Source organism: Excalfactoria chinensis, chromosome 1, assembly GCF_039878825.1.
Source record: "Excalfactoria chinensis isolate bCotChi1 chromosome 1, bCotChi1.hap2, whole genome shotgun sequence".
In the NCBI taxonomy this organism is placed as follows: Eukaryota; Metazoa; Chordata; class Aves; order Galliformes; family Phasianidae; genus Excalfactoria; species Excalfactoria chinensis.
In genome coordinates, this window is record NC_092825.1 from 122,958,705 (window position 1) to 122,978,081 (window position 19,377).

Here is a 19,377-nt window from a genome sequence, read left to right on the forward strand (position 1 = left end):
AGGACGGCTAAAAAGATGGTGAAGGATATTAGAGGGCAAGACAAGAGACAAGTGGCTCAGGTTCCTTCTGTTCAGCCCAGAAAAGAGCAGACAGGGGAGGCCTCACAGTGGCCCAGCTTTCTCGTGAGAAGAACAGAGCAGCAGCACTGATCTGTTCTCTCATGACAGCAACAGGACCCAAGGGAATGGTTAGGAGCTGCGCCAGGGAGGGTCAGGTTGGGAATTAGAAAAAGGCTCTTCACCAGAGGGTGTCTGGCCCAGGAACAAGCTCTCCAGGGCAGCGGTCACAGCCCCAAGCTGCCAGAGTTAAGGAGTGTCTGGACAATGCTTTCCAATGCAGAGCATGAATTTTGTGTGGTCCCACGTGGATCCAGGAGTTGGAGTCCACATGAGATATTCTATGATTCTGTTTTCTCTTTCCACTCACTTACTTCAAAGACTTACTAAAACTTAGCCTACTGTTAATCAAAGACACCAAAACATTTTCCACATAAGGCGTATTAGTTAAAGAGACAGAAAAAGAATTTGATGCATAAAAGGTATATTCTAACTGCTGAAATACACTCAGCAAACAGAATAGTCTTTTACAATCTTTTATTTGCCATTTTTAGCTAGCAAACGTACTTCAGACCATTCTCACCCAATAAGTTCCCTCACACCCACAATAAGCACCCTCAGTAAGTTCGCAGACGACACTAAGCTGGGAGGGAGTGTTGATCTGCCTGAGGGGAGAAGGGCACTACAGAGAGACCTGGATAGGCTTGATCGATGGGCCAAGGTTAATGGAATGAGTTTCAACAGGGCCAAGTGTCGGGTCCTGCATTTTGGTCATAACAACCCCAGGCAACCCTACAGGCTTGGGGAGGTGTGGCTGGAAAGCTCCCAGACGGAAAGGGACCTTGGTGTGCTGATGGACAGTCGGCTGAATATGAGCCAGCAGTGTGCTCAGGTGGCCAAGAAGGCCAATGGCATCCTGGCTTGTATCAGGAATGGTGTGGTGAGCAGGACTAAGGAAGTCATCCTGCCCCTGTACTCAGCATTGGTGAGGCCTCACCTCGAGTACTGTGTCCAGTTTTGGGCACCTCAGCACAAGAAGGACATGGAGGTACTGGAGCAGGTCCAGAGAAGGGCAACGAGGCTCGTTAAGGGCTTGGAGAATCAGCCCTATGAGGAGAGACTAAGGAAGCTGGGGCTGTTTAGTTTGAGGAAGAGGAGGCTGAGGGGAGACCTTATTGCTGTCTTCCAGTACCTGAAAGGTTCTTACAGTGAGAGTGGGGCAGGTCTCTTCTCACTACTGACTTGTGACAGGACGAGGGGAAATGGCCTCAAGTTGCGCCAGGGCAAGTTTAGGTTGGATATTAGAAAGAACTTCTTTACAGAAAGGGTGGTTAGGTACTGGAATGGGCTCCCCAAGGATGTGGTTGAATCGCCATCCCTGGATGTGTTTAAGAGCCGCTTGGATGTGGTACTCAGGGATATGATTTAGCAGAGGTTTGTTGTTGTGGTATTGTTTTGTGGTTGTTTTTTAAGAGATAGGCTACTGGTTAGGCTGCGGTTGGACTTGATGATCTTCAAGGTCTTTTCCAACCTGAGTAATTCTATGATTCTATTCTATGATTCTATGACAAGCAATCAAAAAAGCTCTTAAGAAAGTCAATTACCTTGGCAGCCTGAGCACTGAATGAAGAAGTTGATCAGATCTAGAAGTGCCACATTCCTGTCTTGTTTGTAAGCTTCAACCCAGTCATCTACCACAGACTAGAACAGATTAAAGGAACTTGTTAGTCAAGAGCTGAACATAGCATGCTACACTTCACTGAGGACACCATAATGGACACAAACATTCTACTGCCTCCATTAAATTATGAAATTGACAACAAATTCCACATCATTTTGTCCCATTTCTAACAGAACATACAGTAGGCTTTTTTGAGGCAAAATAAAGCCTTGAACTCTTCATTCCCAAGTTCTGCTTGAGCCAATGTTGCCATTCACAAACTCTCCACTCCCTGTTAGTAGGGAAAACAACCTCAGCATTAATAAACTTAACACACAAAAACCAAAACATCCTTCTCCTGTTTTCCTGACACCAGCGGAGTAACAGATTCACTTAAAAATAATAGTAATAATAACTTCTGCATCATTGCTAATTAGTATCAGCAATGGTCCCCCTATGTTCTCTTCTCCTGGTCTGTGCAGAAAGCTGGAATAGCCCACTTAACCTAGAAACCAACCCTAAATCTCACTTCTACCTAAGTCCAGTCTACAGCCTGTATGTAACAGAAGGCCTGCTGGGACAAGTCATCCAGCCTTCAGCCCGCCTGCAGTGCCACACAGGTCAATTGACCTCCAGCAGCAGCAGCCTGCACTCAACCTGCTGCCTTTTCAAGTCCTTCCCATCAAGTTTCACACAGCAGAAGCTGGGCTCTTCAGGGAGCAATACTCAAGATAACACAGCTGCAGCACAGAAAGTGCACATCCAGATGCAGATGGTAGAAAAACAAGTGCTTCACATCCAAAACAGAAATGTGCTTTTCACACATGCATACATGCACTGTAGAGACACTGCATACTGGTGGCATATGTGTGACCATGTATAAAACAAGTGAAGCTCCAGTTTTTAATCTCCCATACACATATACAAACATAACACAGAGATACAAACACACTCATATAGAGTATGGGGAGGTGGACTTCCTCACACTGAAGAAAACTGCTAACTAAACAGAAGCACAAGAAACCTGATGATTATGAAACATGCCATCAAATTGTGCTGAAGCAGGGTTAAAAGAAAACAGATAAAAAAAAACTTCCTCAAAAAAACAAAAACGGGCCTGACATTCAGAATCCTGAACAACAAAGTTTCCTCTTATTAATATTGTCTGTATTTTTTAAGATCACTGGCTTTTCACATCCAGACACAGCTTTAGGAAGACTGCTTTCAGGACATCTGTAGGTAGCTCCAAAAGCAACACCTCCTATTTCTATCGAATCTACGCCAGATACAAAGAGCACAATAACACTATTTGATAAGCAATTTCTCAGCTATAAAATGCTAGTTTTCAATATATTCACCAAAATAATTAGCTATGCGTTTTCACCAGCAAGGAATGAAAGCCTACATGTTGAGCTCATAAAATCCTGCATGGCTTGTCTTCTATATCACCACTGCTGAAATGCACTACCCACCATCTCACTGTGCTCACATCCACTCCTTGGTCTCTCAGCATCAACAAATGTCAGTGGGTGCTGTTTTTTATTGTATGGAGGAATTCAATGACACACCTTTGCTTCATTCACACTTCCATGTCAGACACCATTTTGTCAGACTATCCTGCTGCCATCTGTTGCGCAGCAACAAAACGTAACAGAATACTGGCAGGAAGACTCAACCTCTTCTGCCATAGTACCAGCATCTTCTTCTAATGGATACTGACAAAATAATAAAAGGATGCACTGCTTTTGAAGAAGCCCTCGTATGTCCCTCCTATCATTTTCACTAATCTAATCAAGATCCATCCTTTGCAAGAACCACGCTCGCACTAGTTTTCCAAACACACGTTTCTCACCCACCCATACGAGAAACAGAACAAAATTTCAACACTCCAAAGTACAAATAATTGAAACAACCCCTTCCCTCCCATCTTCCCTCCACCAACTCCTCTCAGAATTCAGAGCTGGAAATACCTGCATGGCTCGCTTCCCCATGCTAACCACTTCAAACAACGTAACTGCCTCAACCACTTCTCCATTCTGCAGCCGGCTCACTCTTCTGCTACCGGAAGAATTTCTCCTTATGTTTTCACACTGTTCTCGGACCTTCCGTTTTTCTCTCTGAAATGAGTCAAGCAAAGCAAGTACATGAAAAAAATGAACTAACAGTCAACTACAGATTAATTATTCCCTAATAACAAGTTTGCTTTACCCTAATTGTAATGGTTTGCCCAGACTGTTAACTTTTAAGCCTCAGTGAGATTGATGTGGCATCATCAAACATGACTACAAGGAAAGGATTTACCAGTTCGAATATTCTCCTCAACATGTCATAAACATAGCAAGGCATAACTGGAAATAAACTAATGGAAGAAGCTTCTGAACGACTGTGTAATACCCATAAGGCATCTTTCAATGGTAACTAATTTCTGAAGGGTCAAAGGTAAGCACAAAAGCTCCCCTGCACCTCTTCACTCATAAAGTAAACAAACCACCTGTAAATTAACATCAGTTGCACAAAATGCACAGCTAAGGAAGAACACACACTGAAATGAAGTGACTGTACTGAGGATCCGATGTCATCAGAATTTGGGGGTCAAGCTGGAGCCACCGACTGGGTTATCGAAACCCTGCACTGCAATTGTTTCCTGAAATATTCAATTCTGTAACAATTTAATGTGACAAAATAAATTCTATAAACAAAATTAATAAACCAACAAACTTACAGATGTTTTCAGGTTGCCATTTCTCACAGAGCTGCTGTTCTGCACAGTACGCTCAGGCACAGTCTCATCACAGACAGCGTTCTCTCTAAAGCATAACAAGCACATTGAGGCAGTTAGCAGCGAGAAGAACCAAGACACATAAATACACACCACAGAAGAAAACAAGAGCATACATACATGTTTTAATATCCCTACCAATATAGAATGGCTTTGAAATGGTGTTATTTTATTACTTAAAAAAAAAACAAAACCTGACTTAAAAACTACAATAGAAATTTCTAGTCTTTTTCAAACTATTACCTTTCTTAGGAGATACGCAGGTAATTAGAAAGCTAGTGAAACTATCAAAGACATGAAGGAAGGAGAAATTAAGTAAACAAAAAAAGAAAGCAAATAAATGAAACAGAAGGCTGACGTTGACTTAAAGCAGCCTGTAAGAGCTTTGCACCATCAATCAATAACACAAGTATACATCCACTTTTGGATCCTCTACACAAGAGGACAACATCTGATGGATCTACAGCTCAACACGAGAGGAAGTTTTACTTGCTCTGTAAAACATGCTAAAAAAAAAAAAAAGACACACAAAAAACTTATTTTCATTTGCAGGTCATTGCTAATATGATGGAAGAATAATTTTATAAACAAAGATGCACCTTTTGGGGGATCTGAAGCCATACATTTATCTGCAATGAAATCATGCCATTTTTCAGCATTCCCAATGCTAACAAAATGCTTTGCGAAAGGTCATGTTTGAGCAGACGAGCTAGATCCCACTTGTGCAGCAGGTCCAGTACTGGTGGCTGGCTGCTATGGCCTTCTTTTAAACTACGGTGGCCAGGACATGAAGCCAGTTGACTTGTACTACAAGAAGGCACAAAAAGAAAGTAAATATAAGAGTGTACAGTTACTTAAATTTTCATGATACTGCTGCAAGAAGAGAGCATACTAACACAAGTGAGCACTTTACAGAGAACACAACAGTGTATTACACTGTCAGATACAGTCAATTCTCCAATATCCTGATGGAGAATTAAGTGCGCTATGGACACAGAGCCAACTTGAGTCCTGCTGGGTTTATCAATGCCAGATTAGCGTCATTTATCTTTCAAAGACAGCATCAGTCAGGTAATGACTCTGCAAAGTAAATCCCGAGGCTGCGTACCATCAGCTGCAGGACAGAGGTTCTGGTTTTACTTCGGTAGCGAGAAACTTTTATTTAAACAAGGTTCTGTTTAGTTTTTGGATCTGATGGAACACTGTCCCGTAAGCAACGCAGAACTGGGCTTCTGAAGATTCCTATGCTGCTGTCCAGACTCCATAAAAATACATCAAATTACTAAATAAAATCATGTAAATGCTTAAGTCTCCTACAGAGAAAAATCCAATTACACCCCATGAACTTTTCCTTACAGAAAGGTTTAGAATGTGCCATACTGTTGACAGATGGAAGGCGGGAAAATAAATTAGGACAAACCACTCCTTAGATTAGTTGTCTAGATTTCTGCATGCAATAAAAGGAAAGAACTGTGTCCTTCACAACCAAGTCAGCATGCCACAGAAAACACTTTGCAGCTTTCAGAACATTCCCTTTGATTTGTAATTGCGAACCACAGAGATTAAGTATCTCAAGCATTACCAAAAACTTCCTGCTTCAAAAGGACAAGCCTCAATATAATATGCAACATACCCTCAAGTCTAAGTTGAATTCAAATATTTAAGTAATGAGAAAACAACAACCAAACTGCTGTAGGACATTTCAGCCAAGCACCTGTCTGAACACATGCTGCTTTTAACATCTCCATCCAGATCACACCTCACTGAAGCTTTAACTCATGCAGCTCCTCCCCAGGAGCACCCTGGAGGTCCTGAGACTGCATTCAAACATTACACACACAGAGAAAACACTTTCACATAACAGTCCACTGTCCACAGTCACACTGTCACAGTCCACAGTCCATACTTCCATCAGCTTATGCCAGGTAACATTTGCCAGTAGCAAAGGGGTTAATAAAGTAAGTGAATGCTTGGTATATGGAACAGCAGGTTTACCAAAGCTCAGTGATAACGAGAAGACTGTTGACCTACAACTTCCTCATGTGGGCTAACAACTCCAATAAAACAACAGCTCTGTGATGAAACTGGTCAGACTAACTCCCACACACACATACACACACACACACACACACACACACACACACGTGCTAAGCACTGCTGAGGCATTTTCACTTTGGTACAAACTTCATTATGAACTGGACTGGTATGTTTTATAGCATTTAATGTAGTCTTTAATTCCATAAATTTTGTGGTTGTTTTGCATTCCTTGAGAAGCCTTTAGATCTTCTTTGGTCTTATTTGGTTCCTTTATACTTAGCTGTAAAAATCCCCGTACCTGGAAATATTTAATTTTGGCAGTGATATTTCAAATGTCGTGTATGATCAGTACTCATATTTCTCTCTTTTTATTTCCTTTTAATATTGTTATTTCCAGTGATGCCATTCATAAGGGAGGTGAACACCTTCCCCAACCACACCACAGTCTACAAACTGAAGTCATTCCAAAATTAAGTATTTCCATGGATTTATTTATTTTTAATCTGCACAACTATGATTCTTTAGAAGAAACTGTCAAACAGAATGAAGACACCCTCTTAATTTCTCAAGCAAAACAGGAACTATTGTATCCAGCCCTGAGGATGACACAATTATTACTGCAGTTATCCTTATGCATAACGTTATATGTAACACCTTTTCAACCACATGAACATAACAGGAAGTACAACAAATTTTGAAGCAATGTGATGTTTTCTTTTTTACATACCTAAACTCACTGCCTTGTGCACCAGCAAGGGACACTTTGCAACCATTTATTTTGTTTCTGTCAGTGATCAGTAAGAAAGCACAGGCAGAATGCCGCTCCTACCTCATCATAACTCTGACTTTTAGACCCTGCTACATATGCCTCACAGGCACACTTTTACCATGCCTTCCTGCCACAATATAGTCCTTTCACTAGCACTAGAAGCGCAAGTGATGAGATAGAAACACTTGAAGCAGGAAGGAAGCAAAGCCCTTCTTCCAGTCCTCAAGCAACGTTATTGTGAGAATTTCTGAGTTCAGTTTTCCCAACTTAATAAATGTTTCAAGCAGACTACGATACACAAAAGAAAGCTACCTCCTTAACACCATGTTCCTATGTAGGTTATGTTCCTATGTAGGCTAATTGTTCCTTTTACATTACTGGACAAATCCTACCAGTAAGATTCTTTCAATTAACTGCTTCACCTTTTTGAGACAACATCAGAAGTTCAGCTAAACAATTGCCAGGTGCCCTCCTGCCACTTTTGATATAGCAAGGCTGACTAAAAATGAAACATTCCAAAAAGGCCATTTAGCAAGCTACATTGATTGGCATCATGGATTAAGGGCAACGCTTAGGGAAACAAAAGACCTGAAGCGCATCTGCTCAGAAGGTGACCAGAATAGGACAAGCTACAGTGAGTCCAAAATGATCAATGCTGGATACCTAGGAATTTTCACTCTTTGAAACTACACGAGATATGCCCACACTTATCAACTGTACTGTATCTGCTCTTTCTACTCCCTTGTACCATTCTTTAAACAATGTGAACAAATTTGACTTATAGATCACCTCAACTTGATGCCTAAAAACACACGCTTTGTAAGATGGGAAGACTTGATACACCCCTGTGAAGGCAGCTATGGACTAGTACATCTTCTCTCTATGCCCTATGATAGAAAGGAACAGGCAGTGCATCAGGCAGACCACAGTTTAACTTAGCAGACTTTCAGCACTCTAAATGTTACTGAAGTGAACATATATGCCAAGACTATAAATCTGCCCATCTTTACTCCCAGAATCACAGAACGGTTGGATCAGAAGGAATCTAACAGCCCACCCAGCCCAACCCATGCTAGGGCAGGGCTGCTCCCCACCACCTCAGGCTGCCCAGGGCCCCATCCAACCTGGCCTTGAGTGCCTCCAGGGATGGGGCACCACAGCTTCTCTGGGCAGCTGTGCCAGTGCCCCACTGCCCCTGAGGGAAGAATTTCCTCATAATATCTAATTCAGTCTAGGTTATTTGCACTCCAATGAATGAGACACGGAAATAAGACCGAGATCAACACAAAAGTCTGCATTTAGAGGATGCTAAACAATACAGCAAAGACAGTAAAACACAGACATTGGTAACAAGCCCTAGCACATCCCCAATACCCCTTTTAGCCCTCACACTCCCAATGACACATCCTCCCACAACACAAACCCGAGGGACAGTGCCCTCAATTACCAAAAACCTCACGTAAGGCCTTACTTGTGGCTGGGGAGGTTACTGGCTGCGTTGGGCTCGGCTATCATTTCCACTACATTATTTCAGCAGCACAGGCATCGAGCTAACCCGACCGGCACCGCTGCTGGGGGAACTTGGCCACGCTCAGAAGTTAACGGCACCGTTCGTCCGGCCTGGTACTTGCGGGAAGGGCAGCAGCGAACTGTCGAGAGAAGAAAACGGAGAAAGGTTAATTGCTGATTAATTCATTAACTCCTCACGCACCGCCAAGCGGCAGGAGAAAAAACACGGCTCCGGGGGAGAAATTCATTCAAAGAGGAAGGTTCGGAGGTGGGACCCCTGCTCCGGCAGCAGCCTCGTAGCAGCTGCTCCCCCGTGCCTTCACACAGGCCCCTTCTTATGGAGGCAACGGCCCCGGCCCGCCGGGCCTGGGCGCCTACACGGAGCCGGACGAGAACGCAGAGGCTACGGGCGCGGCCCAGCTCGACGGCAGCGGGAAGAGAAAGCGAGGACGAGTAGGGGGAGGCCATGCTCGCTCACCTACCCGCTGTAAGGGAACGTCAGCCCAACGGCCAAACCTCGGCCCACACCGCCGCCCTCCTCAGCCGCAGCCAGCCGGGCCCCAGCCCCACAGCGCCTGGCATCAATCACGGCCGCCCCTCAGCCAATCAGCGGCGGGGATGGCGGTCACGCGGGGCGGGCCGCGCAGACTCGCAGAGTACCGCTACCGTGCGGCCTCCGTAGCAGCCCGCCTTCCCGCCGCGGTCGCGTCATGGGGCCCGGCCGCCTCTCGTGGTCGCTGCTGCTGCATTGCCGCCGGGCGCTCGGCGCGGCCCGCTGCCCCCTTAGGCCGCCGTACAGCCGCTCGTTCGGTGCCGCCGCCGCTGCTCTCCGCCTGTGTGCTCCTCAGCGACCGCCGGGCGGCAAGGGGCGGTGGAAAGGAGCGGCGGGCGCTGGCGGGGATGATGATAATAATGGCGATGATGAAGATGAGGACGAGGGGGAGGAGGGGGACGAGGACGAAGGAGATGACGAGGAGCTGGAGGAGCTGCTCGGCCCCTCGCCGCTCGGGCCGCAGCTCGGCGCGCACCGCGTGGCTGTGGTGCACCCGGCGGTGAGGTGGGGCCCGAAGAAGCCGCTGCTCACCACGGGTGTGTGGGAGCGGCGGGTGGGCGGGCGGCGGAGCCTGCAGCCCACGGTGCTCCTGCGGGGCTGGGGTTGGTGGGGAGGGCTTGTGGGCCCTTGGGGCTGCGCTCTGTCAGCAGGGGGGAGCAGGGAAGGGGCGGCCTTATATATGATTATATGAGAATGAGGTGTTCCTTTTTGTTGCAAGGGAGTTGGATTAGGTGGTCTTAAAGGGCACCTTCCAACTCAACCCATTCTACGATCCTGTGGCACATTCACCAGTAAACTTCTTGTTAGGGCCTTGAAGTTTGTCATGGAGGAGCCTAAGTTCCATTCAGCTTCATCACTGCTACAAATTACAATCCTTTTACAGAATAAAACTTGTAACTTTTAAAGGATTTATGTAACTGCATCCACTTTAGAACTGAAAAAAAAACAAAACCCTGTATGTCACTCGGAAAGTAGAGCCTCCTATTGATTTCCATGGAAACTACAACAGATACAAAGAGCAAATTATTTGTTAGAGCAATTTACCAGCCACAAAACACAGGTTTTCAGTGTAGCCATCAGCATTAACTAAGCATTTTTGCCTGAATTGAACAAGAGCCTGCATGCTGTGCACATAAAAATCTGCATCAGTAGAGGAGTCAGATGTGCGTGTCCATCTGCAACATGGCTTATCTATCACAGCTCTCATGTTACCACTGTAATGCACCGCCTGCTGCATCACTGTGCTCACATCTACTGTTTGCTCTCCATAAACATCCAGCAAGCACTGATGACTGTCAGTGGGTGCCATTTTATTCTGCATGGAGGAATTCAGTGACGTTTGTTTCATCTGCACTTCTGCTTTAGACACCATTGTGTCAGACTGCTGCCATCTGTCACACGGCAACAACATGTGATGGAACGCTGCTGTGAAGGCTCAGCTTCAGTTGCCATACCATCAACATCTGCTTCTGGTGTCATGGGCCAACATCATTAAATAGGGAGTATTCCTTTTGGAGTGGTCTTTGTACAAAGCCGCCTTTCGGTCCAATTGTACAGAAGAATAGCAGTGCCCCATTTTTGTTTATTTAGGCCCTTAGATGAAGAGCCTGGAATCTCAACAAATGCTTTGGAATGACTGTTGAAATACCATAGTGACCACAGAAGTATGCATTTAATGAGGAATACTAGCGATATGAGGAAAAACAGGGGCACAGTTATCTTTAAAAAGTATATTACCTTTTGGATCAAGGTAACCTCTTTAATATATCGAGTATGTTTTGCTGTCTTGAGAAGCATGATGGAGTTCCTCTGAAAACAAGTTTGGCGAGTGGAAGCTGAATCTGCTGCTCTGATAGACCCTTGTAGCTCATGTTATTTCATACAGGGCTTTGCACTGTGGATATTTAAAATAAACAAGATTGAAATCTGTGTCCTTAGCACATCAGAAGTCAGTGTAGATCCTTACATGATTAAGTACCAGTGGAGTTAGCAGCAGGTATGTTAGGTGTTACACCCAGAGAGTCTGGTATGATGCTATGTTGCAGTTCTAGGGGGAAAACAATTTTGCTAACACACCAGCTAGTGTGGTTTAACCCTGCAGGTGGCTGAACATCACACAACCCCTTACTTACTCCCCCCCTTCCTAGTGAGATGGGGAAGAGAATCTGGAAAAAAAATAAATAGAACTCATGGGTTGAGATAAAACTATTTACTAAGCAGCACCTGCAAACATCAGCGTGTTATCAACGTTGTTTTTCTCCTAGAATCAAAACCATAGCATCATACGGGATGCTGAAGAATTCCATTCCAGATGAAACTAAGACAGCAACGTATGCAGTATTAATAATTCTTTACGTATTGCTACAAAACAGCAAGGAATTAATCCCATGTTTTTGTGCTCATCTAAAGTAACAGTTGTTTTAAGCCAGTTTTGGTTGTTGATTATCAACAACCATAAAAATAATTTACAGTGGTAGCCAGATGCTTTTGTGTAGTGAAATTACTATGAGTTTAAACAGCTCCTTATGCTCCTGGTTGAAATAAATAGACGAGTAGAATATAAGTGTTGAGTGCAATCTTTACCTGCGCATGCATGTCTTGTAGTTACTGGAAATCTAAGCAACTGATACAATCTTTTTTCCCCCTCTTTCTGTGTGTGTGTTTCTAAAGCTGAATTACAGATTGCCGAAGCCGTTGCTCTTATAGATACCCTTCAGAACTGGACAGTTGTAGATAAAATAATTATTCCTACCAAAAATCCTGCCAAGAAGTTCATTTTTGGCAAAGGAAACTTTGAAGCTTTGACAGGTAAGATGTGAGATTTTTCAGCACTGCATCTTTGTCAAAGGAAACCTTCCGTAGCTGAACTATTTGAGGATGGGTATAAACACTGAGGAAGAGTAGAGGACTTTTTTAATCCATCCAATAGCTTTGAAAACAAACTAAAGTGGTGTTTTTAAAAGGTAACAAAAGTGGCACCAAATAGAAGTGACTCATTTGAAAATATGTCCGGCAACTTAAGCTCTATGTTGAAGTGATTGGCATGGGTGAGAAGGGCAGCTGTTTTTGATGTAGGGTGAAGTTAGTGCAAGTACGACTGCTCTGTGGTCAAAGAGTATGATGTCATTTGGTGTTTTATGAGCTCTGCGCCCAGTGCAAAATGGTTTTATATTCTGTATATTTCAAAAAAGAGAACTGACATTTAACTCTGCATTTTGTCCTGGCTATCCATCTTCTAGAAAAGATTAAAAAATTGCCCCACGTGACAGCTGTCTTCTTGAATGTGGAAAGAATATCTCCCATAACAAAGGTAATTAAATATAATATCAAATCATATTCTTTGCACCATGTTATTTGGAAGATGTTGGTGATATCAGTAGGGTCAATTGCTCTGAACTTGCAAATGATGATAAATGAAGCCAGCTAGACTGAGTTTTCTCAAAGGGAAGCTTAATTCCTGTTATATTTCTCCAGTTGATTTAAGGGTATTTCATGCAGCTATCATGCATGAAACTTTCCTGCAGCCTAATGGCCATTTGGACTTTGCTCCCACTTCTGCCACAGGCTCCTCTTAAAATGCTGGAGAAGTTACTTGAGTCTTTTATACAAAGTGGGGATGATAGCACTGCTTTTGTTGTGAAGAAACATGAAGGTTTGGGATTAGATGCATGCACTAGTTTCTGTACCTCTGGATCTTGTATCTCTTTTCTGTAGTGCTGTGGTTGCTGTATTGTATTTTGAATGTGAGGTATAGATTCAAAGCAAGCCTGTATTTCAGTTTTTTATATATTTGAACTAATTTGAACTAATTCCTAATCCTTAAAAAGAAAATGCAATGGATACATTGCTGGGGGGGGGGGAGAAGCATGCTTGGCTGTTCAGCTTTTTTTCACTTTTTAATACTGTGGTAGTAAAATAACTGGCAGATGAGCTCTAACGCTCTTTGAAATGCTTAGTCAAAATAAAATAAGTACTTATTAGCCTCTTTTGCATGTACGGTGTCATGCAGGGTGTAAAATAATACAAACACTGTAAGCAAACATTCATCCTTTGCAGAAAATTTTGAATACATTCCCTGGATTGTAAAATGAACACAGATAGATACCTCTAAGAGACATCTTAGAGTGCTTTGATTTACTGATAAAATAGAAATTGAAAGTGTCTCATAATCTATAGAATGTAAATATACATGTAAAGTTCTACCTTCTAAACTCTTTCATCTTTCTGCCATATCAACATTTTGATTTGGGGTGCCCATAATCATTATCCATCCATTTAAAGAGAATCCTCTGAGTCTAACCATAATCCTGTGTACTAGGTGATTTACTGACAGAAAACATCTAGATTATTTTGTTTTACATGGCTAAAGAAAGAACTGGAAGATGCCTGGGGCGTGAAAGTCTTTGACAGATACACGGTTGTACTTCATATTTTTCGTTGTAATGCTCGAACTAAGGAAGCAAAACTCCAGATTGCGTTGGCTGAAATTCCACTCCTCAGGTACCTCAAGTTGTCCAAAGTACATATTGATATTTCCATATTTTGGTGACAGTTTTTTAAAACTAACTAACAGTATAATACTGTACCGTAAAGAAAAACAATGTTGTTTTGGTTGTTGCTTCCTGTTCTCAATCGTTGCCTAAAATATACATGCTGGAACAGGTTGCCCAAAGAGGTTGTGGATGCCCCATCCCTAGAGGCATTCAAGGCCAGGCTGGATGTGGCTCTGGGCAGCCTGGTCTGGTGGTTTCCCCATGAGCAGCAGTCTTTGTTTACACTTCTTTCTTCTAGTGTTTTCATCTGTAGTGTTAGAATGTCAATAGTGCTACATATTTGCTAGGCATTTTAAGATAGCTGGATTAAAATAGTCCTCTTCTAATTAATTATTACCACACTGCCAGGTCAAATCTAAAAACTGAGGTGTCTCATCTAGATCAGCAGAGAGGTGGATCAAGATACATCATGGGCTCAGGTAAAGTCTAAATATTCTCATGAATTAGAAGATTCTTTTTTCTCCAGAATTAACATATTTAATTACATCTTACTTTACTGGGGGAGGCTGTGAGGAAAGGCAATTTGTGTTCTGCATCTTAATTAAGTGAACGTACATAAGATTTGTTGGAAAGTAACTTCAGTTGTGACTATAATAAAGTTTTAGTGCTCAATAAGTGGCCATGGGCAGAGTATTTGTTACCACAGGAGTATACCATAACCATGCATTGGTTATTCTAAAGTGCTTAGTATATGTTTTAATATTTATTTGTCACTCTGACTCTATCTTTGGCAAGAGTACATAGTTTTAGTTGCTTATTTATAATGTCATATCCTCTAGTGGTAACTCACTCAATTTCCAGATATCCAGCTGTTATTTATTGCTCTGTTATAGACTGTTCTGCCAATTACTCTTAAGTATTTTTCAGGTGAAACTTTCATGGAGACACAGAATCGTCTCTTGAGAGAAAAAGAACTTAAAATTAGGAATGCCTTGGAGAAACTAAGAAGAAAAAGATCTTTGCTCAGAACTCAGCGCAGAAAACGCGAGTTTCCAATTATCTCAGTAATGGGCTATACTAATTGTGGTAAGCAAAAGCAAAATTATAACACAAAAAAAGCTTACCTTGTCTAATTTTTAATTAGAATGTCTAGCCAGAATCTGATTTTAGTATAAATAGGCTTTGTATTCTAAGTAAGTTTTAGATTGTGTAATGAGTGTATGACAATTAGGTAATAGTTAAGACAGCAAATAATGTCTGTTACAGTAAGATGTTTCTGCAGACATGTTCTGGAGAAATTCCTAATTCCTAATCCTGTGAAAAGGATTTTACGGTTAGTGTTAAAGACAACTGCTAGTGTCCTGTTATCGGGCCCCTCACTGCAAGAAAGACATTGAGGCACTGAAGCATGTTCAGAGAAGGACAGCAAAGCTGTGCGGGGTCTGGAGCACAAGTCTTATGGAGAGCAGCTGAGAGAGCTGGGATTGTACAGTCTGGAGAAGAGGAGGCTCAGGGGAGAACTTATCACTTTCTACAACTACATGAAGGGAGATAGACTATGGTGAGGGGTCGGCCTCTTCTCCTATTAACTAGAGGAGATAGAAAGAATGGCCTCAAATTGAGCCAGGGGAGATTCAGGTTGGATGTTAGGAAAAGCTTCTTCTCCAAAAGTGTGGTCAGGCGCTCAAACGGGCTGCTCAGGGAGGTGGTGGAATCACTGTTCCTGAAGGTGTTCAAGAAACATTTAGATATTGTACTAAGGGACGTGATTTAGTGGGAGGTATTGGTGGTAAGTGGCCAGTTGGACTGGATCGTCTTGGAGGTCTTTTCCAACCTCGGTGATTCTGATTCTCTGACTCTATTATGTCCTATGATAGAGAACGGTACAAATCAGTAGGGCAGCTAATCTGAGAAATGTGTTTAAGAGACAGTGTAGCTTTTCACAGATTTATGTGTAGTGTTTAAAGAAATGCTTTTAAGATAATCTAAGTAAAGACAAAGCTTTTTTTTTTGTGATTTTTTTTGGTTTTTTTTTTCTAATAGCTTACAACTCATACACAAGGCATAAATTGACATCGGACTAGACTCTTTTTCAGTTTACATTATTTTAAAACCACTTCATTTTATTATTCAACACATTTATAAAAAAGAAACTTATCTTAAACTAACTTTACCATCTGTTATGCTGATACTTTAAAGCTACTTTTAAAAATGAAGATTCAACAAAACATCTGTGGTAGGACTTGGCACACATAATAGAAGTACTTTAAGCTAAAGAGCTCCATATATATTCTAAATAATGGCTGTAAATTCTGTGAAACATCCATGAAAAGTTAAATACACTCCTAGTCTTATATTCATGACAGAACACCTAATGAAAGCATAAAACTAATAAACGACACGATATTAGTGCTTCTGGTGATTGTCGGATCTAACAAGGAAATATTACATTGTTTTGTTTAATTTCAGAACAGAAGTGCAGAGGAGTTTTGAAGTGCTGTCACTGGCAGCATTTTTCAGCTAGCCTTAGAGGTGAGACATGCAGGTAGGTCAGTGTAGCTCAGTTCAGTTGGTGATTATCTCATGATTTCACAGCATAACCCTTGGATGTGGCCTTAAATCCAGTTCCAAGTTGAAAAAGTTAAGATAATCTTGGATTTTATGACGTAACATAGATAACAAGTCATAGACATAAACTCGCAAACTAGATGCAAAAGGGTATGATGTTACATCATAAAACTCACCTGAATCTTACAAATTAAAATTTTACTTGAAGTCATTAAAATTTTCTCTTCTCGTTTTGGTTATATTTTAATTAGGGAAAACTACATTGATCAAAGCCTTGACAGGGGAAGCAGGAATTCAACCCCGAGATCAGCTGTTTGCTACTCTTGATATTACCGCTCATGCTGGCCATCTGCCCTCACGTATGGCAGTTATATATGTTGATACTATTGGGTTTCTGTCTGACCTTCCGCATAATCTGGTTGGGTCCTTTTCAGCTACGTTAGAAGAAGTTGCTTACTCAGTAAGTAGTTGACTACACATTTTAAACATTACATCAGTTTTCTTTTAGATCATCTTTGACCCATCTGAAAGGGGGAACATAACTGGCATGGTGATCTTTGTATTCGATGCCCTTAATGACATGCTTTTACTTTTGGCTAGCCCTGAAGCGGTCAGGCCATTGGACTAGATGATATTTGTATGTCTCTTCCAATGGAACTATTCCGTTCTCCAAGGACAGAGATATAAACAAAGCTTGTAACCACAAAGATAAAGAAATTCAGTGGTAGCTGGATGCCTGAATACTTCAGAGGATTAGACTGTGTAATAACAGGAATTACAAAAGCTAACAGTGGCTGTCATACTTGTTTGTTTTTTCACGTGTTAATTGAAAAGCAATAGATTTACTTTTTATTATTGTTTCTAAAGTTTGAAGCAGTATCTTGAGCAAAGATGCTGAAATATTTTGAATGCAAATATTGCGTTTCCTTGTTTTTTATCGTGGTTTGCCTTAGATTTGTGATATCTCCAATCATATATGTTCTTGAAACTGGTAACTTTTGTAGAAAGTTTTCTAAGTGGATCACCAGTAACACTATCTCAAGAGCTATGGATAAGGAAGGTATGGATTTAATACCATCCTGATAGTTCATTTTATATTGTTAACCTGACAGAATATTATCTAGTGGATAGAAAAGTAGCTTGTATAAAACAAATGCACAAATAGTATGAAATATCTACAACCTGGTAACTGGAATGTTCCATTCAGTAACTTCTGTATATTGATGCTTGTTAGGATCTGATAGTTCACGTGAGGGATATTACTCATCCTGAAACCGTCCTCCAGAAAGCAAGCGTTTTATCAGTTCTAAAGAATCTTAACCTTCCAAGCCATTTACTTGAATCAATGGTAGAAGTTCATAACAAAGTGGATTTGATAGAAAGGTAAGCAAGAGATGTCGTGTGTACTTAAACATTTCTTATGTTCTGGACGCTCCTCGATTCTAGAAGAGCTTCCACACTTCTGAATACATGAACCAGTAGTTTACGTATGTAGCCATGAGCTTAAAACTTAATTTTTCATCCTTAAGTTTCAAAAGAAATCACTTGTGTCACAGAAGAAGCAGTCTGTCTCTGTAGGGATGTATGAGTATGACGTAACAGCTAAATTGTCTGTGCTTGGAGTATTTTCACAGTCTAATCTTTACAAACAAACATGTGGGTCATTACTACTTTTCAGCTATCAACCCTCTGAAGAAAATGCTTTAGCCATTTCTGCTCTACATGGGCACGGTTTAGAAGAGCTGAAAGAAGAAATAGAGAAAAAAATTCTGAAAGCAACAGGAAAGAAGATTCTGACAATTACAGTCAACTTAGAGGGACCTCAGCTAAGGTAAACGGTTCTGAGCTGTAAGAAGGACTTGGACAAATAAAAGACTCAGTCTTGCGAGTCTTAGATTTGCCAAAACATACCCCACTGATTTTAATTTTCTGTAAAAACTGCTGTGATGATTAATTGTCAAAAGGCTAATAGCTTATTGAAAATAGCCACAGTAGATACTGTGTTTGTTCAGTAAGGTAAATTTCTTGAAAGACAATTCTGCTGCTCCTGGAGCCAGATTTCTGGGGGGAAAAAAAATCCAAACCAGAGATCTGAAACATTTATGTAAACGCTATATTTTATTTCCAAACAGCAAGTAGCAAATGAAGAGTTAGTTAAGTGAGGAACTTCGTCTTTTATGGCGTTGAATTACTTAGATTGGAACGTGTAGGCCAAAACCAAACATCACATTTTATGCACTGCAGGATGCCTTTAAATTGCTGATACCCTTTCGCTTTTCCAGCTGGCTCTATAAAGAATCAACAGTTCAGGAAGTAGACATCATGCCTGATGATGGTACAGCCAGGGTGAAGGTGATAATCAGCAACTCTGCTTTTGGCAGATACAGAAACCTCTTTCCTAACAGTAAGTTCTTTTTACCGTGAAATCCTTCTCTCGCAAAAGAAACTGAGATCTCGTTAAGAAGACTGGAATGAAACTGATGGCTCACTAGCCTGGATGCCGGACAGTTTATTTCTTAACTAGTTGATGTTTTTGACACATTGTAGAAATGGACAGTGGTTCAGAAAACTTCTGTTTGGAAACAGCAGCTTTGAGCTTCATTCTGGCAGCAAGTGCAAAGATAGCAGTAATTTTATGTTGGAATTGTCCTTGACTCTGAACCTCAAATGTGGGAATCACAGGATGGCATCTGAGTTAACCTTCAGGAAAATACTACGACATATAAAGAGTTTTTAATCACATTTTTCGGAAAATGAATGTTACTGAAGAAAACGTTGTTGGCTGCATATAAATAATGCAGATATTCGCACGTGTTCTGCTTGAATGTGTACTTACAATAACTGCCAGTTATTACTGCAGTGAAACGGAAACAACACAGATGCGTATATTTAAGCGAACAATAAAGCGAGCTGTGAATGTCTTCTACCCATGTTCCTGCATACAGTGATTTA

General features: G+C 41.6%; 2 protein-coding genes across 4 annotated transcripts in view; one reads left to right on the forward strand and one right to left on the reverse strand.

The window, feature by feature from the left end:
* The window catches only part of LOC140250803 (cohesin subunit SA-2-like), a 54,964-nt gene extending 45,549 nt beyond the window's left edge, over nt 1-9,415 (reverse strand). For 2 of the 3 annotated variants that reach the window (XM_072333845.1, XM_072333830.1), the window contains exons 1-5: nt 9,294-9,415; nt 8,774-8,951; nt 4,440-4,524; nt 3,688-3,834; nt 1,662-1,758 (exon numbers count right to left, since the gene is read on the reverse strand). In XM_072333845.1, the coding sequence (XP_072189946.1) occupies nt 1,662-1,758; nt 3,688-3,834; nt 4,440-4,524; nt 8,774-8,817 (373 nt within the window). In that variant the 5' untranslated portion in view covers nt 8,818-8,951; nt 9,294-9,415. Of the gene's footprint in view, nt 1-1,661; nt 1,759-3,687; nt 3,835-4,439; nt 4,525-5,095; nt 5,304-8,773; nt 8,952-9,293 lie in introns of all 3 variants that reach the window. The other variant, XM_072333837.1, reaches the window with a different exon arrangement.
* GTPBP6 (GTP binding protein 6 (putative)) lies at nt 9,337-19,348 on the forward strand. Its single transcript, XM_072333858.1, has 10 exons — nt 9,337-9,900; nt 12,035-12,172; nt 12,604-12,674; nt 13,734-13,864; nt 14,266-14,336; nt 14,785-14,943; nt 16,677-16,885; nt 17,660-17,808; nt 18,104-18,256; nt 18,708-19,348. The coding sequence occupies exons 1-10, from the start codon at nt 9,522-9,524 to the stop codon at nt 18,847-18,849; spliced, it is 1,602 nt and encodes a 533-aa protein (XP_072189959.1). The 5' UTR covers nt 9,337-9,521; the 3' UTR covers nt 18,850-19,348.
* Nucleotides 19,349-19,377: the final 29 nt, after the last annotated feature.